At 39.1% G+C, this 24,726-nt stretch overlaps 1 protein-coding gene across 4 annotated transcripts in view; it reads left to right on the top strand.

The window, feature by feature from the left end:
- OSBPL1A (oxysterol binding protein like 1A) overlaps positions 1 to 24,726 on the top strand; it is a 233,095-nt gene that overhangs the window by 83,306 nt on the left and 125,063 nt on the right. For 3 of the 4 annotated variants that reach the window (XM_009433810.5, XM_063796042.1, XM_054672214.2), the window contains 2 exons: positions 766 to 888; positions 9,134 to 9,215. In XM_009433810.5, the coding sequence (XP_009432085.4) occupies positions 766 to 888; positions 9,134 to 9,215 (205 nt within the window). Of the gene's footprint in view, positions 1 to 765; positions 889 to 1,323; positions 1,419 to 9,133; positions 9,216 to 24,726 lie in introns of those variants that run through there. The other variant, XM_063796043.1, reaches the window with a different exon arrangement.

The following is a 24,726-nucleotide window of genomic DNA, read 5'->3' as shown; positions in this document are numbered from 1 at the left end:
GAGCCACCGCGGCAGGCCTATTCTTATTCTTTTAAATCAAAGCAGTGTTCATAGACATATCTTGATTTTTCGGTAAACTATGTAAGAGGTTAAAATAATCTATTTTCCAAAGTGGTAAACTTTGGCCATGCAAAGAACCCTAAACAATCTAACTCATGACTCTCCCAACATTTCATAAAATGGTAAGATTTGACCCTGAGTATAGTGTACGAAAATGAGGAAAAAGTAAGATAGGGTATTTTTAGGCCAAACATTCTTTTTGTGAAATCACTGTTATTTAAAAAATGTAGTAAAAGTTAATGCATCAGGGCAAGTATTGGCTGTTTTAATATGACCTTAGTTTCTTGTGCTTCTAATTTGAGTGTAAGTTAGTAAAATTGTGTATCTGGATCCATTACTATATAGTAACTTATTCTGTTAGGTTATAAAATTACAGGTTCTCAATACTGAAAACGAGAACCTATAATTTTAAGTGACAAAGTTTTCTCCCATTATTTAATTTCTGTAATGTGTTTGAATATTAACATTCATGAATATGTAAACTTATAGATGATATTTTTTAAAGTACTAGGAAAAGCTTTTATCCAGACATATCATGGACAAGAGACCCACATTGCTGTTTCATTACTGGTTGCTTTGCTTTCCTTTTTGAGGCCATAATATTTATTTCACTAGGTAAATTTTATGCTTATCAGATCATTGTAATATTATCTCTTTGGAATAAAAATGCTTTTCACTCTCATTTAAATTCTTGCATGATTTCAGGACTGGCTGGAAGCAATAGAAGAACATTCTGCTTACAGCACTCACTACTGTTCCCAGGACCAGCTGACTGATGAGGAGGAGGAAGATACGGTTTCCGCTGTAGACCTGAAGAAATCATTAGAGGTAAATAGGAAAATGTAACCTGACCTTTATAGCTATCTATGTCATGAGGTTTAATCAAGAACTTTTTTCTTTAAGATGTAAGGTTTTGAAATTATGATTTCTGACAACAATAGAAATAGTACTGTTCTTCGCTGAGTTGCATTGTGTTGGTAGCTTATGTCTGTCATGGTAATACTATCAAATGCCTTTGTAGATACGCTCTGATGAGATGGACATGTGCCTTAAAGGCACTGTACTTTTTTAGGTGAAACTTTTTACATTGCTGTTAACAGACTGTCATTCTGTTTGAAAGTTGCTGCGAGGATGGGGAGCATGCATAGCTTGACTTGATGCCCTTTATGACTTCACTGCACATTTCAGAGTTTAAATAATGCAACCATAGTGATACCTTTCCTGGTTGGTAGGTTTCCTTTAAAACCACTTGTAATCTGTAGCTTGGTTGCTAAGAGATAAGGTAAAGCATCATTAATGAATGGAGAAGTCTTCTGAAGTGACACCAGTGCCTTATCCCTAGAGGAATATCAGCATAGGTAATTGAAATGAAATAGGTGTTTTGAGGGGTCATCAATTTTCTGGCTGTACCTTTTATTTCCATCTTGTATCTAAAAGAATGGGAATTGAGTTTGGAAGAATTAGAACTATGGAATGATGATGAGTTTCAGTCTGAATAATTATGTCAGGATATGTGAATTTGCCTACTAAATTTAATTTTTTTGTCTTTATAAATTAAATGAGTTGGTGGCAAGATTTGAATGTTTCTAGTTCAACTTTAATGAAGTTAAATTCCCCAATACCTATGGAGTTTTATCAACTTAGAGACCTATACATTTAAATATAAAAGGTATTTTGACTCTTTCAATCCCTAATCTTAATTTATGATGGAACATTAAAGAATTTGAACTCTCCCATGTTTGTTGAAGACATTCCCCAGAATTGATGACAACTCCTTTACCATACTACCTCTGGTTTAAAGCCTAATGTGTATGTGAGAACCATAAACAAAATTTTCAGATCAGTGAACTTTGCAAAAGTAACATCTACTACAGCATTTAAGTAACATTAAAACTGGGAAAATATGGAAGATTTAAATACATATGGCCAAAATTACATTAAAGAAGTAAAAAAAAAAGATGCTAAATATTTTAACTTTCAGTTGGTATTCCCTAATTGAAAAGAAATCCTTCCCTATTTACTTATCGTCAATAAGAGGTAAATGATAAAACCTGGAAGGATTGACAAAGCATACTAATATCTTTCCTAGGATTATGATAATTTTAAAAGTTTTTAAATGGAAGTTACAGGTAAAATAAAAGCATACTAACTTACATACCATTAAAAAGATTTCTTCTTTTTTTTTTTCTTTTTTTTTTTTTTTTTTTTTTTGAGACGGAGTCTTGCTCTGTCGCCCAGGCTGGAGTGCAGTGGCGCGATCTCGGCTCACTGCAAGTTCCACCTCCAGGGTTCACGCCATTCTCCTGCCTCAGCCTCCCGAGTAGCTGGGACTGCAGGCGCCTGCCACCGCACCTGGCTAATTTTTTTTTTTTTTTTTTTTTTGTATTTTTAGTAGAGACAGGGTTTCACCGTGTTAGCCAGGATGATCTTGATCTCCTGACCTTGTGATCCACCCGCCTCGTCCCCACAAAGTGCTGGGATTACAGACGTGAGCCACCACATCCCGGCAAGATTTCTTCTTTAGCATAATTTTCAAATTTTCCGGTCATCAACCTCGACTATATCTTTCAGTTTATTCCTTAATGTTTTGTTCACATGTTAACTTTAAAACCATGAAGCTTTTGCCTTTTAGATTTTATTGCACCTAAAGTTAATGAGAGTTTTAGCACTATAGTGTTAAGCACTTTTAGGTTTTGCATGTTCCTCTCCAACAGAGTTTGAATGCTAATTCTGTAAATCTTTTTTTTTTTTCTTTTTTTTTTTTGAGATGGGAGTCTTGCTCTGTTGCACGGGCTGGAGTGCAGTGATGCGATCACGGCTCCCTGCAACTTCCGCCTCCCGGGTTCAAGCGATCTTCTCGCCTCAGCCTCCTGAGTAGCTGGGATTACAGGCACACAACACCACGCCCAGCTAATTTTTGTAATTTTAGTAGAGACGGGGTTTCACCATGTAGGCCAGGCTGGTCTCAAGCTCCTGACCTCAAGTGATCCTCCCGCTTCCGCCTCCCAAAGTGCTCGGATTACAGGCATGAGCCACCATGCCTGGCCAATGCTGTGAATCTTGATTCTGTCTCAACATCTGGAGACTGGTTCAAAATAGGTAAAATCCAAAATGAGCTTTGAAGTGTGTTGAATCATAGCTTGTCAGTAGACTGGCTCCAGGATGCCCTTCATTCTTGAGTTTTTAAGTTCCAGTGAAAATCAGGGGCCAATTTATGGAAGGGTCTATTCTTGATACCTATAGACATTCTAAGGGGAATTAGTCATTCTAGGACTGATATACTCTAAAATCATCTGAATTAACAACAAAACTGATTTTATTTCCTTAACATGCCTTTGGATTAGTACACAGACCTATAAGAAATGAGGGAAAGGCTGAGGTGGAAGGATCACTTGTGCCCAAGGGTTTGAGTTCAGCCTGGGCAATATAGTGAGTCCCTGTCTCTTAGAAGGAAAGAGAGAGAGAGTGAGTCAGTTTTTCAGTATAAACATTTTTTGGTAAACATTGTCTTATACAATATGATTCTATAAAACAAGTCCTAGAATTAATTATTGACCTCATGGTTGTTGCTGTAATAGCAACTTGAAAATATTTCAGAAATAAAAATTAGAAATTAATCAAGCACGGTATTGGTATAGAACTGCGCTGTCCAATATGATAGCTATTAGCTATCCTGTGGCTATTTACATTTAAATTAATTAAAATCTAAAAATTCAATTATTCAGCTGGGCGCAGTGGCTTACGCCTGTAATCCCAGTACTTTGGGAGGCTGAGGTGGGTGGATCACTTGAGGTCAGGAGTTTGAGAACAGCCTGGCCAACATGGTGAAACTTGGTCTCTGCTAAAAATACAAAAATTAGCCAGGCATGGTGGCGGGCGCCTGTAGTCCCAGCTACCCTGGAGGCTGAGGCAAGAGAATTGCTTGAACCCAGCGGGGCGGGGCGCACAGGTTGCAGTGAGGTGAGATTGTGCCACTGCACTCCAGTCTGGGCGAAAGAGTGAGACGACTCAAAAAAAAAATTCAGTTGTTCATTTTAACTGTATTTAACTACATATTAGCCACATTTCAAGTGCTCAGTAGCCACATGTGGCTACCACAACGGACAGCGAAGATATAGAATATTTCCAGCATCATAGAAAGTTCTATTGGACAGTGCTGGGATAGGCTCTTAGAGGCTCTGGGTGGTACTAGCAAAGTGGGGGTTTTATTTGTTGAAGATGTCTTGATTCTGTAGGATCTGAACTGTTTTTGTGTTACAAGAAGTGATGAGCAGGCCAGGCATGGTGTCTCACGCCTGTAATCCCAGTACTTTGGGAGGCTGAGGTGGGTGGATTGCTTGAGCCCAGGAGTTCGAGACTATCCTGGGCAACATGGCGAATCCCCATCTTAAAAACAAATTTTTTTTTTTTTTAAATTTTGAGGCTGAGGCTGCAGCAAGCTGTGGTCACACCATTGCACTCCAGTCTGGGCAACATGGCAAAATCCTGTCTCTACTAAAAATACAAAAATTAGCTGGACGTGGTGGCCCATATCTGTAGTCCCAGCTACTTAGGAGGCTGAGGTGGGAGGATCACCTGAGCCCAGGAGGTGGAGGTTGCAGTGAGCCAAGATCACGCCACTGCACTCCAGCCTGGGCGACAGAGTGAGACCCTGTCTCAAAAAAAAAAAAAAAAAGTTATGAGCAGATGATGCTCGAGTTTAATGGAATGAGAAAATAATATAAAGCTTTTCTGATTTAAGAATAAATGATTCCCGAGGCGGGCAGATCACACGAGGCCAGGAGTTCAAGACAAGCCTAGACAACATGGTGAAATCCTGCCTCTAAAAATACAAAAATTAGCCAGGCATGGTGGTGCATGTCTGTAATCCCAACTACACAGGAGCCTGAGGCACGAGAATCGCTTGAACCTGCGAGGCGGAGGTTGCAGTGAGCTGAGATCGCACCACTGCACTCCAGCCTGGGCAATAGGGTGATAGAGCCAGCCTCTCTCAAAAACAACAACAAAAAAAGAATAACTGATTCCCAACTAAAATAAATGCGCAGAAAGTTGCATGTACATCCACGTGGAGCTAATAAAGATTGGTACATCCATGCAAGAATGAGGCAGATGTATATATGCTGATATATTTAAGATATACAGTTAAGTGAAAAGGACAAGGCATAAAATGATGTACCAAATATGATACTACTTGGGAGGAAAAAAAACAGGGATGTACGTGTATATATTTGTGTAGACTTAGATCATTCAGGAAAGATGAGAAATTAGCACTTGTTGCTCTGCAGCTGAGAAAGCTGCAAAATAAGATTGTCAAGTGTGTGAAGGAGAATGACTTTTCTCTCTATATCCTTTTGTTTTTTATTTTTACTTTATGTAAATACATATTGCAAAGTGAAACCCTAAGAAAGTTACAAAGCAGGGGCATAATAATCGCCAGATGTCAGAAAGAATAAATGTGCTTTTGGGTTGACTTAGGAAAGATGGAGTATGGGTTATTTTTTTTTTCTTTTTGAGACAGGGTCTCACTTTGTCATCCAGGCTGGAGTGCAGTGGTGTGATCACAGCTCACTGCAGCATTGACCACCTGGGGTCAAGTGATCCTCCTGCCTCAGCTTCTTAAGTAGCTGGGACTATAGGCATGTGCCACCAAGCCTGGGTAATTTTTTCTTTTTTTCTTTTTTTTTTTTTTTGGTAGAGATTAGGTCTCATTATGTTGCAAGGAAGGTCTCGAAATGCTGGGCTCAAATGATTCTTTTGCCTCAGCCTCCCAAAGTGCTGGGATTACATGCGTGAGCCACTGAGCCTGGCCAGAGTATGGGGCTATCTTTGAAGTGGATTTGGCTGGAGTTAGGAAGACTTAGAGATAAGTGCTACGGCACCACTGCTTGTAATAGCGGCCATTTTCTGCAAAGAAGAAAGTGATCAGAGTTTGACAATCTATTATTTTTAAAGTTTGAATTAATATTGAAATATAATGTTTGCAGAAAAAAGGAATTCACTTTATGTCTTCAATTTGATGTATTCTGACAAATGTGTGTTGTCTGTGTAACCACCACTCCTATCAAGATAGAGAACATTTTTATTATGTCAAAATGTTGTTCCCTTGCTGCTCTTCCCAGATAATACCCTCCACTTCCATCTCTGGCAACCACTGACCTAATGACACTGATATAATGACAATGTCATTATAAGCATGATCAGTTTTCCTGTTGTAGAATTTCGTGTAAATGGAATCGTACAGTATGTGCTCTTAGGTGTCTTTTTTCACCATAATGTTGTGTGTATTAGTAGTTTATTCGTTTTTATTGCTGAGTAGGTGGCAATCTGCTTCTGTGCTTAATTAACCAAATGTGGATTTTCTGCAGCAAATAGCCTGGAATTAATTACTTCTCTACTAGCCTATGCATTCCTCTCTAGCTATTCACCCCCTTGATATGCATTTTCGAGCTGCCCTGTAGGTTAGGGATCATAAGGTAATTTAACATCAGCTTAACTCATACAAAACCAACAGCTAAAATTTTGGTTTCTAAGCAGGAGACCTGTGTTGTAAATGTGGCTCAGCTGCTCACCTGGGGTAACTTCTGATCCTCTAGGCCCCTGTATCAATGGGTTTAATCCTTGTTCTTATGTGCTTTGTCCAGATAACTTGGGCAAGGTTAAAATACTGTTAAACTTTAGGTATTATAACATTGCTCATAGTGAGATGCCATTTATGTAGAATAAATAAATAGAAATTAAAACTTAAAAAGAGTCCCTGTATTATTTCGTTCTCATGCTGCTAATAAAGACATACCCCAGACTGGGTAATTTATAAAGGAAAGAGGTTTAATTGATTCACAGTTCCACATGGCTGGAGAGGCCTCACAATCTTGGTGGAAGGTGAAGGAGGAGCAAAGGCATGTCTTACATGGCAGCAAGCAAGAGAGCTTTTGCAGTGGAACTCCCCTTTATAAAAACATCAGATCCTATGCGACTTGTTCACTATCATGAGAACAGCACAGGAAAAGCCCACCCCCGTGATTCAATTACCTCCCACCGGGTTCCTCCCACAAAACATGCGGATTATTGGAGCTACAATTCAAGGTGAGATTTGGGTGGGGACACAGCCAAATCATATCAGTTCCTGACATAATATCAATGGTATAGAAGTCAAAAATGAGAAACCATGTTGGACTCTGCAAAATATTAATAAGAATTAACTTTCATAAATTGATTTTTAGTTTTTCAAAATATAACTAGTAGCGACTAAGCAAATGGGAGACCATATTATGTTTTATTATATTAATAACCTCTGTTCTTTTTAGTATCTTTTAGTATCAGTTAAAAAGCACTAAGTTGTTTAGAACAGAAGACATACTTTGTACACAACTTAAAACAGTATGTGTAAATTGGATCTTCTCCAGCTGACCTATTATGTACCCTTTAAAACAAGTAAATCATCGATCAAGGAAACTTATTAATAACTGTTAGATGGAAATATGATTCAAGGGAAGATAAATGTGATTCATGTATTTGAAGATGATGCTACAGAAGGTGTTTCCTGCCTTTAATTGTAACTTAGGAAAACTATCCTGTTTATTACAGATTCATAGTCTGCAATTGAAGCCATTGCTTACTTTTATGCCTCTAGCTTACTTTCATCATAGAAAGGATAAAACAGTATCATTGACTTGCACATAAGCAGAGTATTAAATATGTATAGAGCAAGAATGATGATTTTCTATTCATCATGAGTGATGCATTTGGTTGCAGTGCATGTTTTGGTGCCTCTAGATAAACTTTTTCCCTGCCCCTCAACCTGTATTCACAGGCTGTGTCTGGAAAAATTATCAGGCATATATGGTGTTTTAAATTGCATGGTGTAGGTATTCTCCCCCTGCTCTCCACCAAGTGAATGGTACATAGGTGTTGTTAGAGCCCTCAAAACAAAGGAGAGTAATACAAATTTTGAAGAGAACATTGCCTGTCACTAATGTGATAACATGAATAATTCTACTGTGGTTGAGTTGAACTTTGTAAGCACTAAAAAATTTATAAGGTGAATTAGGAGAAAAGAGTATTTACCTATGCCACCTTGACATACTGATCTATAGTAAGTTTGATTTTGGGGGTGCAAAATGTTTTGTGATGGGCTAGCTGAGATTAGGAGTACAAAGTAGGGAAGTTTCATAAGGCTAAATATATTACTCTACCTAAAAGAATGTGATTCTATTGTTTATAAGGTCAAGATTCTCAGAATAAATATTTTCTATTTTGATAACCAAGCAAATTTACAATAATAATTTTCTTGCTTATTCTTCCCACCTCTTTAAAGGGAAATGATATATAAAACTGCCTTCAAAATGACATTTTTAATGTAATAAATGGATTTGACTGATCTTTCATTTTGGATTTCTAAATCTGCACTAAGATGGGATGTAACTTTCATCAAGAAATTCTATATTTATGTTTTTTTGCCTTTAGGGATCTAAAAATGTAGAACTGTCAAATTACAAGGAAGAATGCTTTCTATAATTGACTTTACCTTATTTTCAGAAGCATTGGCACACTAAGAAAATGTCCTTTTTGGTTTGATGATGTGGGGGCTGTATGCACTTAGATTGCTTGTGCATCTAAGAGAATCAGCTTGTGGTTTCCAAATGTTAGGACCATCTGGATTTTTTTTTTGAACAAAACAGTTTTTAAAATATATTTTTAAGGAATGCATTTTATAATTTCTTGATGAATTTCATTAGGGCTACTAAAAGTGCTAATAAATCAGAGAATTATAATTCCTCAGATACACATGGCATAATGAGATAGTAATAGTAATGGATGCAATTGTATGGTATCTACACAACAGATGTTGAATGTATTTAAACCTTTAAAATATTTATTTTTACTTTATACTTGATTAAATGTTATATTCAGTTTACAAGGAAATTTTCTCTCACCTTTTTTTTCTCTGTAAGGCATATGTCTCTGTTATGGTATATCAATCTATGTACTGAAAGTTTTGATAGAAACACTAAAGCATAAGTAATGTAAAATCTTTTATTAGTTTGTTTTAATTTTGTCTTTTCTTTTTTTGCAGAAAGCACAGTCATGCCAACAGCGACTAGATAGGGAAATTTCCAACTTTCTCAAAATGATTAAGGAGTGTGACATGGCTAAAGGTAAAAAGACAAGCACTATCCCTACAATCACTCTTTAACACATAGATATTGACCTGATGTAGTTTTGTTTGACTTCATTTTTAAACAGTTTTTGGTTTTAAGAGTTATATTTGATAAAACTATTTTGAAACTTTAAAAGGGCAGTTTAAAGTTTCTACTCACAGAGGATGCTTGCTTTAGAGATTAATAATGTTTTTATCCTTTTAAAGAAAGATAAATTTAAAGTTAATGTTTTTGGCCTGTAAATTAATTTTGGCTGCAGAATGAGAATTCTGCTTATGAATCCCAGAAGACTTGGGTTTTGGAGTCAGAATGTCTAAAGCTTGAGGCCTGGTGCAGTGGCTCATGCCTGTAATCCCAGTACTTTGTGAGGCCAAGGCATGTGGATCACTTGAGGTCAGGAGTTCGAGACTGGCCTCGCCAACATGGTGAAACCCTGTCTCTACTAAAAGTACAAAAATCAGCCGGGTGTGGTGGCATGTGCTTGTAATCCCAGCTACTCGGGAGGCTGAGGCAGGAGAATCGCTTGAACCTAGGAGACGGAGGTTGCAGTGAGCCGAGAATATGCCGGTGCACCCTAGCCTGGGCGACAGAGCAAGACTCTGTCTCTCTCTCACACACCCCCACCCCCCCCCCCCAACACACACACACAAAGAATGTCTTAGGCTTGAATCCTTACTCTTCCACTTACCGGCTGTTACTTCGAACAACACTTTTAACTCTTGCGAGCTTCAGTGCCCTCATCCATAAAATAAAGAAGTTGGTTGTTTCAGGCCTTGGCCTTTTATGCTTCTATAAACATATATATGATCTTGTCTAGCTAATTATTAATCTTCCTTTCAGTAATAACTTTTTATGTCTTCATTCTCTATTATGAGTTATCAAGAGTTGACTATAAATAGCCTACAAGGCTGGGCGCTGTGGCTCACACCTGTAATCCTGGCACTTTGGGAGGCCGAGGCGGTGGATCATCTGAGGTCAGGAGTTCAAGACCAGCATGGTCAACATGGTGAAACCCCATTTCTACTAAAGATACAAAAATTAGCTGGGCGTGGTGGCACGTGCCTGTAACCATCTACTCAAGAGGCTGAGGCAGGAGAATTGCTTGAACCCGGAAGGTGGATATTGCAGTGACCCAAGATTGCGCCACTGCACTCCAGCCTGGGCAACAGAGGGAGACTCTGTCTCAAAAAAAAAGAAAAATAAATAGCCTACAAATCAAACTTAAGTATTGAGAAAAAGGTGCCTATTCCTGTGTAAATTAAAAAATTATGTTTCTTAAACTCTTAACAGATGCTTAGACTTTAGCCATGATGCATATATAAATGACTTCACCAAAGTATAAATGATGTAGTTATTTGTGAGTTTATGATTAACTTTTTTTTTTTTTTCCTTGAGATGGAGTCTTGTTCTGCCTCCCAGGCTGGAGTGCAGTGGCGCGATCTTGGCTCACTGCAAGCTCCGCCTCCTGTGTTCATGCCATTCTCCTGCCTCAGCCTCCAGAGTAGCTGGGACTACAAGTGCCCGCCACCACGCCCGGCTAATTTTTTTATTTTTATTTTTAGTAGAGACGAGGTTTCACCGTGTTAGCCAGGATGCTCTCGATCTCCTGACCTTGTGATCCGCCCCCCTTGGCCTCTCAAAGTGCTGGGATTACAGGCGTAAGCCACCACGCCCGGCCATGATTAACTATTTTAATCATATGTTAGTTTCATTTAGTCGACTCCAAGATTCAGTTTCTATATTTCCAGGGAATGTGAGGAAATGTTAATATTAGAGTAAATGGACCATAAGTATTCTGTGTCTGTCCAAGTGTACCTATGGCATCTCTTTACTTCAGTTGAACAAACATATATTTTTATCAGCAGTTATAGCCTTGGGAAGGGCAGTGGTTAGGTTATTTTGATTATTAGTTGCAGGCTGGAGTATTATATTACTTAGCACTGTTCATTCTCAATAGACTTTAAGATAATAATGGTGTCATATTAGGTATAATTCACATAACAAAATTCACACATGTGAAGTGTACAATTCAGTGGTTTTACTCTATTCACAGAGTTATGCAACTATGACTGTCATTGAGCTTTTAAAACATGTCAAGAACTACCAAAAAGTAGGGAGATTTAAAAGATGTAGAAACATTTTAAAGATGTAGAAAAGCACATTTAAAAGATGTAGAAAAAGTCCAGTGATATGAAATATGAAGATTAATTCATTTAACCTGGACCACATCGATAAATTATATCAGAATTAGAATTACAACCAAATTAAGTTTTAAAAAGAATCTTGAGTCAAATCTCTTGTTTCAGATTGCCTGTATGACATGTCGTTCGTAATGATGGTATGCATATCTGTATTAGCAATGATTGAGCAGATAATTAATCCAACTTGGAGAAACTGAGAAGAAATCAACATTGTTTAGAGATATGCATAATATTGATACTACAAAAGAGATAATTATGGACATTTTCTGAAAAATCAGTACAGATAAACTGCATTTTACATAAATAATAATAGGGTTAAGATGATTTGATGAATGGAATTGGAGAGTTGAATGTAATTGAGCCTGCCGTTACTGTCAAGGGTTTGTACAGGATAGTCTTTTACCTGCCATGTGCTTTATTAAAGAAAACTGATATTAGCCAGGCATGGTGGTACACACCTATAGTCCCGGGAGGGTGAGGCTGAGGTGAGAGGCTGACGTGGTAGGATGGCTTGAGCCCATGAGGCAGAGGTTGCAGTGAGTCAAGGTCATGTGATTGCACTGCAGCCTGGGTGGCAGAGCCAGACCCTGTATTGAGAGAGAGAGAGAGAGAGACAGACTGATAGATAGGTATTCTGCTCCAGACTTCTTACATAGTCTGCCAGTGACTTAAGATAAAAAACAAAAATGTTTGTAGACAGAATCCAGGGCTTACAGTTGTAATTGTTAGTTGACTTACATTTTAGTACAAAATTGCATTAACTTTAAGACCCAGATCACTTCCTTCTTATTCCAATTTCTGCCATACTTGTTGAGTTCTATATCCCCTCAAATCCAGATCACTGCAGCAGCCTGCCCTTTAGTCCTTGTCTCCTGGGACTCTCCCTGCATTCCATCCTTGAGGGTAGTTGAATCAGAAGCCTTTAAGGAACTCTTCTAACTCAGATTCTGTAAAGTACTGCATTATTGCTGCCAGATTAATTTTTTGTAAAGGTACTTTTTGGATCATAATTTTTTACATTGAAAATCTTTTATAAATCCTTGCAACTAGAGAATAAAATGCAGACTTATCTGGGCATTTAAAGATTTTCATAGTCTGGCCACAGCCTAATTTCCCAGCGTTATTTTCAGTTATTCTCTCCCATGACTCCTGGAAACACCCTTGACCAAACGTTGTGTCTTTGATCGGAAATGCTGTCTATTGAAATATACCTTTTATTTTCTTGAGTGGACCTTAAACCTAATTTTTGTCTGAATGAATATCAGAGTTTCTGTATATAGTGTTGAGAACACATAATTCAAGGTTCAAGAATGTAGTATTGAAATTTTTACTATTTTATCTTTATCAAAAGCCTGGTTGCAAAAACAAAATCACCTAAAGTAATGAAACTTTTGGAAGACTTCCTGAAGGCCATGTTATCAATCCATTCTTCCATACATCCTTAAATGTACCATTGTGTATCCAATTTTTGTCTAGTATAAATATATTGTTTTGTGCATTTATATTTGATCACAGTAACTCAGGATTCTTAGGATGGGATTAGTGGGTGAAAATGTATGAATATTTTTGAGACTGTTGATACATATAATTAAATTGCCAAAAAAGATATGTTACTTTACATGCCAACTTTTAATACATATACTATATTGCATGTTACTAAATGTGTATAGTGAATACTTGGTTAAATAAATTAGAAGGACTTCACTTATCTAAAATAAAAAATCCTTTATAAGTTACCTGATGCTCTTGTCTCACAGCTCTTAGAATTCTTTCCTTCATGTTGACTTTAGATAGCCTGATGATTAACGGTAGACTTCTTAGCAGAAACCTTATAAGCCGGAAGGGACTGGGGTCCTGTCTTTAACCTCCTTAGACAGAATAACTGTCAGTCAAACTTTTTTTTGTATCCAGAAAACTTTTTTTTTGTATCCAGAAAAACTAAGTTTGATAAATGAAGGAGAAATGAAGTCATTTTCAGACAAGTAAACTCTACGTGAATTTGCTACTACCAAACCAGCACTACAAGAAATGCCAAAAGGAGTTCTAAATTGTGAAACAAAAGCTCAATATGTACCAAAATAGAACTGGTTGGAAGCATAAAACTCACAGGGCCTATAAAACAATAACACAATGAAAAAAAACACAGTATCTAGGTATCGACTAACATGATGAATACAACAGTACCTCACATCTCAATATTAACATTGAACATAAATGTCCTAAATGCTCTACTTAAAAGATACAAAATGGCAGCCAACAGATAAAAAATCACAAACCAAATATCTTCTGTCTGCAAGAGACTTGCCTAACACATAAGGATTCATATAAACTCAAGGTAAAGGGGTGGAAAAAGATATTCCACGCAAATGAAAGCCAAAAGCAGGCAGGAGTAGCTATTTTTACATCAGACAAACAGACTTTAAAGCAATAACAGTTAAAAAAAGATAAAAAAGGTCATTACATAATGATAAAAGGATCAATCCAAGAAGAAGATATTACAATCCTAAACTTTACATCCACCTAACACGGGAGCTCCCAGATTTATAAAACAATTACTACTAGACCTAAGAAATGAGATAGACAGCAACATGGTAATAGTGGGAACTTCAGTATTCCTCCACTGACAGCACTAGGCAGATCAAGACAGAAAGTCAACAAAGAAACAATGGCCTTAAACTACACTGTGGAACAATGGACTGAACAGATATTTAAAGAACATTCTCTTACAGGAAAGGGGTCCCAATCCAGACCCTAAGAGAGGGTTCTTGGATCTCATGCAAGAAAGATTTCAGGGCGGCCAGGTGCGGTGGCTCATGCCTGTAATCCCAGCACTTTGGGAGGCCGAGGTGGGTGGAACACGAGGTCCAGAGATCGAGACCATCCTGGCTAACACGGTGAAACCCCGTCTCTACTAAAAATACAAAAAATTAGCCAGGCGTGGTGGCATGCGCCTATAGTCCCAGCTACTGGGGGGCTGAGGCAGGAGAATCGCTTGAACCCGGGGGGTAGAGGTTGCAGTGAGCCAAGATCGCACCACTGCACTCCAGCCTGGGCGACAGAGCAAGAAAGAATTCAGGGCGAGTCCGCAGTGCAAAATGAAAACAAGTTTATTAAGAAAGTAAAGGAATAAAAGAACAGCTACTCCATAGACAGAGCAGCCCTGAGGGCTGCTGGTTGCCCATTTTTATGGTTATTTCTTCATGATATGCTAAACAAGGGGTGGATTATTCATGCCTCCCCTTTTTAGACCATATAGGGTAACTTCCTAATGTTACCATGGTATGTGTAAACTGTCATGGCACTGTTGGGAGTGTAGCAGTGAGGATGACCAGAGGTCACTCTAGTCGCCAGTTTGGTTTTGGTGGGTTTTGGCCGGCTCCTTTACTGCAACCTGTTTTATCAGCAAGGTCTTTATGACCTGTATTTTGTGCTGACCTCCTATTTCATCCAGTGACTTAGAATGCTTTAACCATCTGGGAATGCAGCCCAGTAGGTTTCAGCCTCATTTTACCCAGCTCCTGTTTAAGATGGAGTTGCTCTGGTTCACACATCTCTGACAACTCTACCTAACAACTGCAGAATATACATTCTTCTCATTAGCACGTGGAACTTCTCGAAGATAGAACACATGATAGGCTGTAAAATAAGTCTCAATAAATTTAAGAAAATTGAAGTAATATCAAATATCTTCTCAGACCACAGGGGAATAAAACTAGAAATCAACTCCAAAAGGAATGCTCAGAACTATACAATTACATGGAAATTAAATAATATGTTTCTGAATGATTTTTGAGTTAACAAATCAAGATGGAAATTAAAAACTTCTTTGAAATGAATGATAGTAGTGACACAAGTTATCAAAACCTCTGGGATAGAGCAAAAGCAGTGCTAAGAGGAAAGTTCATAGCGTTTAATGCCTGCATTAAAAAGTCGGAAAGAGCACAAATTGACAAGCTAGTGTCACAAAAAATACAAAAGATAAATGAAACAAAAAACTGGTTCTTTGAAAAGATAAACAAAATTGATAGACCATTAGTGAGATTACCGAAGAAAAGATGAGAGAAGATCCAAATAAGCTTAATTAGAAATTAAACAGGAGACATTAAAACCAAAACCACAGAAATACAAAAGATCATTTGAAACTATTATGAAAACCTTTACATGCACAAACTAAAAAATTAAGAGGAAATAGATAAATTCCTGGAAACACAATCCTCCCAGATTAAGCCAGGAAAAAACAGAAACCCTGAGCAGACCAGTAATAAGCAGTTAGATTGAATCAGTAATTTAAAAATTGCCAACAAAAAAGCCCATGACCAGATGGATTCACAGCTGAATTCTACTGGAATTCAAAGAATTGGTAACAATCCTATGAAACTATTCCAAAAGAAAGAGAAAGAAGGAATCCTCCCTAAATCATTTTATGAAGCCAGTATCATCCTAATACCAAAACCAGAGAAGGACACAACAAACAAGGAAAACTACAGACCAATATCCCTGATGAACATAGGTGCAAAAATCCTCAAAAAAATACTAGCTAATTGAATCCAACAGCACATCAGAAAGATAATCCACCATGATCAGGTGGGTTCCAGGGATGCAGGGATGCTTTAATATATGCAAGTCAATAAATATGATATATCACAAACAATTAAAAGTAAAAACTATGTGATCATCTCAGTAGATGCAGAAAAAGCATTTGATAAAATCCAGCATCCCTTTATGTTAAAAACTCTTAATAAACTAGGCATAGAAGGGACTTACCTCAAAATAATAAAAGCCATATATGACAAACCCATAGCCAACATCATACTGAATAGGGAAAAATTGAACTGAAATAAGAAAAGGATGCCCACTTTTACCACTTCCTATTCAACGTAGTACTGGAAGTCCTAGCCAGAGCAGTCAGTTAAGAGAAAGAAATAAAGGGCATCTATGTGGAAAAGAGGAAGTCAAACTAGTGTTGTTTGCCAATGATATGATCATGCACCTAGAAAATCCTAAAGACTCATCCAAAAGACTCCTAGATCTCATAAACAAATTCAATAAAGTCTCAGGTTACAAAATCAATGTATACAAATCAGTAGCACAGCTGTACAGCAACAGCGACCAAGCTGAGAATCAAATCAAGAAGTCAATCCCTTTTACAACAGTTGCAAAAAAATAAAATACGTAGGAATGTGCTTAGCTAAGGAGGTGAAGCTCTCTACAAGGAAAACTACAAAACACTGCTGAAATAAATCATAGATGACACAAATAAATGGAAACATATCTCATGCTCATGGATGGGAAGAATCAATATTGTGAAAATGACCATACTGCCCAAAGCAATTTACAGATGCAATGCAATTCCCATCAAAATACCATCACAATTTTTCACAGAACTAGAAAAAAAATCTTAAAATTCATATGGAATCCCATAAGAACCTGAATAGCCAAAGTAATACTAAGAAAAAAGAACAAATCTGGAGGTATCACATTATTGGACTTTAAATTATACTGCAGAGCTCTAGTTACCAAAAACATCATGGTTACTGTTATGGGGAAGAAAAAAAAAAAAAAGGCTCTTAGACCAGTGAAACAGAATAGAGAACCCAGAAGTAAAACCAAATATTATACAGCCAACTGATCTTTGACAAAGCATACAAAAACATAAATTGGGGAAAGGAGGGCCTATTCAATTTATATATTTGAAAAAAACATAAATTGGGGAAAGGACAGCCTATTCAGTTTATATAGCTTTTCCCCAAAATAGGCTATCCTTTCCCCAGTTTATGTGCTGGGATAATTGGCAAGCCACATGTATAAGAATGAAACTGGATCCCCATCTCTGCCTTATATAAAAATCAACTCAAGATGGATCAAAGACTTAATTCTAAGATGGGAAAGCATAACAATTCTAGAAGATAATATTGGAAAAACTCTTCTGGACATTGGCCTAGGCAAAAATTCATGACTAAGACCCCAAGAGCAAGTACAACAAAAATAAATAAATGGAACCTAGTTAAACTAAAAAGCTTCTGCACAGAAAAAGAAATAATCAGCAGAATAAATAGACAACCAGAGAATGGGAGAAAATATTTGCAAACTATGCATCCAACAAAGGACTAGTATCCGAAATCTGCAAGGAACTCAAACAAATCAGCAAGAAAAATACAAATAATCCCATCAAAAAGTGGGCAAAAGACATGAATAGATGTTTCTCAAAAGAAGATATACAATTGACCAACAAACATATAAAAAAATGGTCAACAGCACTAATCATCATGGAAATGGAAATCCAAACCACAAGGAGATACCATCTTACTCCTACAAGAATGGCCATAATGAAAAAGTCAGAAAACAATAGATGTTGGTGTGGATGTGGTGAAAAGGGAACACTTTCACACTGCTGGTGGGAATGTGAATTAGTACAACTTCTATGGAGAACAGTATGGAGATTCCCTAAAGAACTAAAAGTAGATCTACTATTTGATCCAACAGTCCCCTACTGGTATCTACCCAAAGGAAAAGAAGTCATTATATGAAAAAGACACATGCACATCCATGTTCATAGCAGCACAATTCACAATTGCAAAAGATGTGGGACCAACCTAAGTGCCCATCAACCAATGAATGGGTAAAGAAAATGTGGTATTTATACAACATGGGATACTACTCAGCCACAAAAAGGAATGAAATAATGTCTTCTGCAGCAACGTGGATGGAGCTGGAGGCCATTATTCTAAGTGAAATAACTCAGGAATGGAAAAACCAAAAACCATTTGTTCTCATTTATAAGTGGGAGCTAAGCTTTGAGGATGCAGAGACTTACAGAGTGATATGGTCTTTACGGACTGGGAAGGAAAGAGTCTGGGGGAGAAATTAAAATCTACATATTGGACTGGGCACAGTGGCTCACGCCTGTAATCCCAGCACTTTGGGAGGCCGAGTCAGGCGGATCACCTGAGGTCAGGAGTTCGAGACCAGCCTGGCCAACATGGTGAAACCTCGTCTCTACTAAAAAAATACAAAAATTAGCCGGGCCTGGTGGCGGGTACCTGTAATCCCCGCTACTCAGGAGGCTGAGACAGAAGAATCGCTTGAACCCAGGAGGAGGAGGTTGCAGTGAGCCGAGATCGCGCCACTGCACTCCAGCCTGGGCAACAGAGCAAGACTCCATCTCAATAACACCACCACCACCAAAAAAAAAAAAAAAACAACAATCACATATTGGATGCAGTGTACACTGCTCAGGTGATGGGTGCACTAAAATCTTAGACTTCTCCACTAAGGAACTTATGCATGTAACCAAACACCACCTATTCCCCCAAAACTATTGAAATATAAAAACAAAATAGTCGAACTCAAGAAAATAAAACTGAAAAAAAAATCTCTGTTGCCACCTGGTCCAAGCCACCATTGCCTCCCACGTGGACATCTGAAAACCTCCTTGCTGTCCCCAGATTTCACCCTTCCCCCTACAGCTTCTGCCCCAAATCCTCCCAAAATGTCAGTGGATTGAGGTCCTTTGCTGGAAACATCCAGTGGCTTCCAGATCTTCTCACTTGGAGTGAGAGACAGAGTCATTCTGATGACCTGCAGAGCCTTCCAGCCCCTTCCACCCCTCAGCCCCCCACCTCCCAGTTCCCTTTCTGGCTCCTCTCCAGCCTCATTGGCCTGGCCTATGCCTGCCAGTGGCCTTTCGTGTGCTGTTCCCTCTTCTGGAAGGCTTTTCTCCTGAGTGGCGTAGTCACTCCCTTCCTTCCCTAGGTCTTTCTTCAAAAGGTGCCTGCACACAGAGGATTTTCCTGGCCTCCTGCGCTGGTTTGCTCCTCCTCGTCCGCTCTGCCCTGCTTTGTGTACTGCAGCCTCAGCCCTGGGGCTTCTTGGCCCTTGGACTTGTGATTGGATTCAGCAAATGGGAGGCTCTGTCCGGAGACCTGCGGAGGGACGGGAGAGGAAGTCGTTTCAGGGCTTTACCTTCATTCCCTCCAGCCGGACTGTGGTTCCGCAGTGCTGCCGGGTTCCTCTGCCTGGCCACTGGCCTGATTTAGACTCCAGCTCTTGCTGGGCTTAGCAATACTGTCCTCTCCCCTTTCCCTCTCTGTGCCAGGATGGTAACTGTGTCCCGCACGCCAGTCTCTGTTACTTCAACCCTCCTCACCTTTGTGAGCAATCTCTTTTTCAAATTCTTCTCAGTTAACATTTTAATTTTCTTTTCTTTTGTTTTTCTTTTTTTTTTTTTTTTTTTTTTTTTTTTTTTTTTGAGACGGGAGTCCCTCTCTGTCGCCTAGGCTAGAGGCAGTGGTGCGATCTTGGCTCACTGCAACCTCCGCCCCCAGGTTCAAGCGATACTCCTGCCTCAGCCTCCTGAGTAGCTGGGACCACAGGCGCGAGCCACCGCGCCCGGCTAATTTTTATATTTTTAGTAGAGATGGAGTTTCTCCCTTTTGGGCAGGCTGGCCTTGAACTCCTGACCTCAAGTGATCCACCCACTTCAGCCTCCCAAAGTGCTGGGATTACAGGCGTGAGCCGCTGTGCCCAGACCTCAGTTACCTTTGAGCAGGCCAGCTCTTCCCTGCTGAGACCCTTAGCTGGTACCTCATCCTCTGTGAAGTTCACCTCCCCTCAGCACTTGTTACCCCTCTACCTTACTGTAGTTTCTCTTTGTTACTTATCAGACTTCCTATGAGTGTGTGTAGTTGATTGTCTGCCTTTCCCACCGTGGTATAAACTTCAGGGCAGGGATTTTTACCTGTTTGCTGATTATCTTTGGTACCTCAACAAAACTTGGCACGTGATGGGGGTCTCTCTCTCTCCTCTCTCTCGCCGTCTCTCTTTCTCTCTGTGTGTGATGAATGAGTGAGTGAAATGAATGACCTACTTATCTAGCTTAAATTTATACCTTATATCTCTCAAACTCAGGGAGAAACAATAAATTTCTGTCAAGTTAGTAAATTTAAAGAGTGTACAAGTCAAAGAGACCTTTTAGAGACATGAAATAGGGAAGAAACCATCAGAACTGTGGCATATTTTGCATTCTTTTGCCAAGAGGGTTTCCACAGTTAATGCCACTGATTTTTATATCCTACTCGTCTCCCCTGAATTCTGTTTTATTTTCTGAGGCAAATCTTTGAGTAATTCTTTCATTGGGGGTCTGTGAGTAGAAGAATTTCTACCTTATCTAAATCTTTATTTCACCCTCACTGGGTTATAGTTATCTTCCACTAGCATTTTGAAGATGCAATTGCAACTTATTCTGACTTCTGATATTTTCTTTTTTCTTTTTGAGACAGAGTTTTGCTGTTGCTCAGGCTGGAGTACAGTGGCGCAATCTTGGCTCACTGCAACCTCTGCCTCCCAGGTTCAAGTGATTCTCCTGCCTCAGCCTCCTGAGTAGCTGGGATTACAGGTGCACCTGCCACCACGCCTGGCTAATTTTTTAAATTTTATTTTAATTTATTTTAATTTTTTATTTTTTAGTAGAGACAGGGTTTCACCACATTGGCCAGGCTGGTCTCGAACTCCTGACCTCAGGTGATCCACCTGCCTCAGTCTCCCAAAGTGCTGGAATTACAGGCAATCTCTCGTTTTTTTTTTCCCTGTCCCCCAAGCCCCCTTTTGTTACTGCAAAGATTTTTCACTTTGTTTTTGGTATTCTGCAGTTTTATTCTGTCTCTGGGTTTGGATTTTGTTGTTCTATAGCTTGCTTGAAACTCTGTTCTTTAATTCAAGGACTCATTTATTATCTTTCTTTAAGTTAGAAAAGTTCTTAGCTATTATCTCTTCCAATTTTACTTCATCATTCTTTATATTCTCTCCTGCCAGAACTCTTAATAGACATATGTTGAGCCTTCTCGTTCTATCCTCCTACCTCATTTCTTATTCCATTTCTTTCTGTTGCATTCTGAGTACTTTTCTTAGATCTATTTTCTAGCTTTAGTTTCTTTCTCAATTTAGTCAGTTTTTCTGCTTAATCTTTTGACTTTCTACTTTCTAATCTTAGTGACTGTATTTTATAATTCTAGAAATTTTAGTTGGTGGTTTTAAAAATTTGTTATTTTTCCCCATAGTGACATGTTCTTTTATATTACATGCATTTCTAATTTTATCTCTAATAACTTCAGACATATGAATTTAAAGCATTTTTTTCAGAATGTTTTTATACCTTAAGTTGTTGCACAGCTAAGTCTTTTGTTTCTTCTGCTGAATGTCCATCACAATGGATTGTAACTTTATGGACAGCTCATCTTCAGTAGAGCTTGTGGGTTTTTTTGTTTGTTGTGTTTTATTTTGTTTTTGTTTTTCCTGCTTCTTGGGTTTGGAGGTGTCCATATAGAGTAGTTTTGTGTGTGTCGCTGCTGAGGCTGTAAAGGTTTCTCTGCTTCTGGGCTACTAATTTTAAATTTGGATTTCATATCTAGGCATGCTACAAGCTAGGGGCTTCAGTTTCTCAGGTTTCCCACCCAGAGCTTAGGCAAGAAAGTGTCCTTCTTCCCTGCATCCCTGAGCACAAGGGCAGTTTTCTACTCCCTCTGTCACTAGGGGTCTGCCCCTTTACTAGACCTTACCCACTTGATTTGGGAGGCCAAAGCCACATACCTCCATTCATGTAGCTGTAAAGCCTCATCTATTTTGTTGTTGTTGTTGTGTTTTGTTTTGTTTTATTTATTTATTATTTATTTATTTTTTGGAGACAGAGCCTCGCTCTGTTGCCCAGGCTGGAGTGCAGTGGCACCATCTCAGCTCACTGCAACCTCCGCCTGCCGGGTTCAAGCGATTCTCCTGTCTCAGCCTCCCAATTAGCTGGGACTACAAGCACACACTGCCACGTCCGGGTAATACTTTTGTATTTTTAGTAAAGACAGGGTTTTATCGTGTCGCCCAGGCTGGTTTTGAACTCCTGAGCTCAGGCAATCCACCTGCCTCAGCCTCCCAAAGTGCTGGGATTACAGGCGTGAGCCACTGTGCCTGGCCAGGCTCATCTGTTAATCCTCTGGGTGTATGTTCTGTCTGACACCCACCTCTATCCTTGACCTTCCTACCAGGCATCACTGGTTAGGCCTGTTGCATCAGCCTTGCCTTTTGTTTGTTTGTTTCTTTCTAGCATATCTGGGATTTTATTCTTTCAAACTCTGCACTACGTTATTTTACTGTTTTATTCGGTGTCTTTATGGATTGTGATTGGAGAGATGGTCCCATCAGCCTAGTCTGCTAGGTACCACCAGTGTCCCATGCTCTTTCTAATATAAAACATGTCAATACTCTACAATTTATATTATCTAGTATAAAGCAAACACATATAGCCCTTTTTTGTACATTGTCCTGTGTATTTGATGTATAGATAGTCCCTAACTTACAATGGTTCAACTTACGATTTTTCAACTTTACAATAGTGTGAAAGTGACATTTTCAGTTTATGATGGGTTTATTGGGATATAACCATATTGTAAGTTGCGGAGCGTCTATATTAACTTATTTGTGCCTGGTAACAGCCCTATGCAGTATATACAACTATTCTTTCCATTTTACAGATAAGTTGACTGAGGCACAGGGAGCTTATATAACTTACTTAAGGTCACAGAGCTTGTAAAAACCAGAGTTAGCATTTGGCCCTGGGCAGCCTGGCTCCAGGGTGTGTTCCTAACCAATAAACAGGCTGGCATGGTGGCTCATGCCTGTAATCCGAGCACTTTGGGAGGCTGAGGCAGCAGATCACCTGAGGTCAGGAGTTTGAGACCAGCCTGCCCAACGTGGCGAAACCCTGTCTCTACTAAAAAATACAAAAATTAGCCGAATGTTGTGGCGTGTGCCTGTAATCCCAGCTACTCGATCCTGAGGCAGGAGAATTGCTTGAACCCGGGAGGTGGGGGTTACAGTGAGCCAAGATCATGCCATTGCATTGCAGCCTGGGTGACAGAGCCAAACTCCATCTCAAAAAAAAAAAAAAAACAGGAAAAAACAATAAACAGTCTGGAATGAATATCAAAAATTCAGTGTCGACCCCTGAACATTTGATCTAGGAACAGGAGGAACAGGAGAAGTTTTGCAGATTTATAACCAGATCTACAATGTAAGGTAGAATTTGTTGAGGACAATTACATTAGCTTGGCTGTTGTAGTTAAGGTAGTGTTTAAATCTTCATTGTCTTCTATTCAGAAGTTCAAGGGTAGAGGGGGATTGATGTAGAGCAGGAGTTTCCATTCCACAAAAAAGAAATCCCCCTTTTTTGCTGTCGTTCTTTTCCTTCTCTTTTCTTGTCCTCATTCTTTCTGTTCTTCATCCCTAAAAATACATCATCAATTCACTCAATTTCCCAAGACCAAACTTTGGAGTCATTGTTCTTCCTCTTTCTCCAAATATATTTTGTTGATCAGTTCTCCCATTCAAGTACTAACCAGGCTTGACCCTGCTTAGCTTCCGAGATTAGCTGAGATTGGGTGTGTTCAGGCTATAGATAGTCAGTTCTGTCTCTTAATATCACTCTACTTTGTTTCTCTTCCTATGTCCCCCTACCATTATGCTAAAATAGGCCATAGCCATCTTTCCCATTGATTACCACAACTTCTTGGCTGGCCACACTGCCTCCACAATTTTTTTTTTTTTTTTTTTTGAGACAGTCTTGCTCTCTCACCCAGGCTGGAGTGCAATGGCCGATCTCGGCTCACTGCAACCTCCGCCTTCCGGGTTTAAGTGATTCTCCTGCCCCAGCCTCCCAAGTAGCTGGGACTCCAGGCGCGTGCCACCATGCCCAGCTGATTTTTGTATTTTTAGTAGAGACAGGGTTTCACCATGTTGGCCAGGCTAGTCTCGAACTTCTGACTTAGGTGATCTGCCTGCCTTGGCCTCCCAAAGTGCTGGGATTACAGGCGTGAGCCACTGCACCCAGTCATGCCTCCACTCTTATATTCCTTCATTTACCTCCATGGAATATTCCACAGAGTAGTTAGATGCTTCTGAAACACAAATTGGAATTGTCACAGCCTTAACAGAAGCATTCAGCGCCTTAGGGTATAATCTAAACTCTAAGTTGACTGACTTTATGACCTGTGTGTCTACTCACTTCAGCTGCTTCCTCTCTTACCTATTCCTTCCTTCCTTCTACACTCTGTGCAGCAACAGTGACCTTTTCTCATGCATTTGGGTCTTAGCATATGTTGTTTCCAAGGTATGAAATCACTTTTTCTCATCTTTTACATGTAGTTTCCAGAAACTCCTCCTTGACTTCTCTAAGACTATGTTCTTATGTGTTTTCAGATCACCCTGCACTTTCTCTACCATAGCACTAGCCACTCTTTAATGTAACGCTTCCTGTTTCCATTTCT

This window comes from Pan troglodytes, chromosome 17 (genome assembly GCF_028858775.2).
Source record: "Pan troglodytes isolate AG18354 chromosome 17, NHGRI_mPanTro3-v2.0_pri, whole genome shotgun sequence".
NCBI classification, from domain to species: Eukaryota; Metazoa; Chordata; class Mammalia; order Primates; family Hominidae; genus Pan; species Pan troglodytes.
The sequence above is the reverse complement of the archived record's forward strand: the minus strand, read 5'-3'. Positions and strand labels throughout refer to the sequence as shown.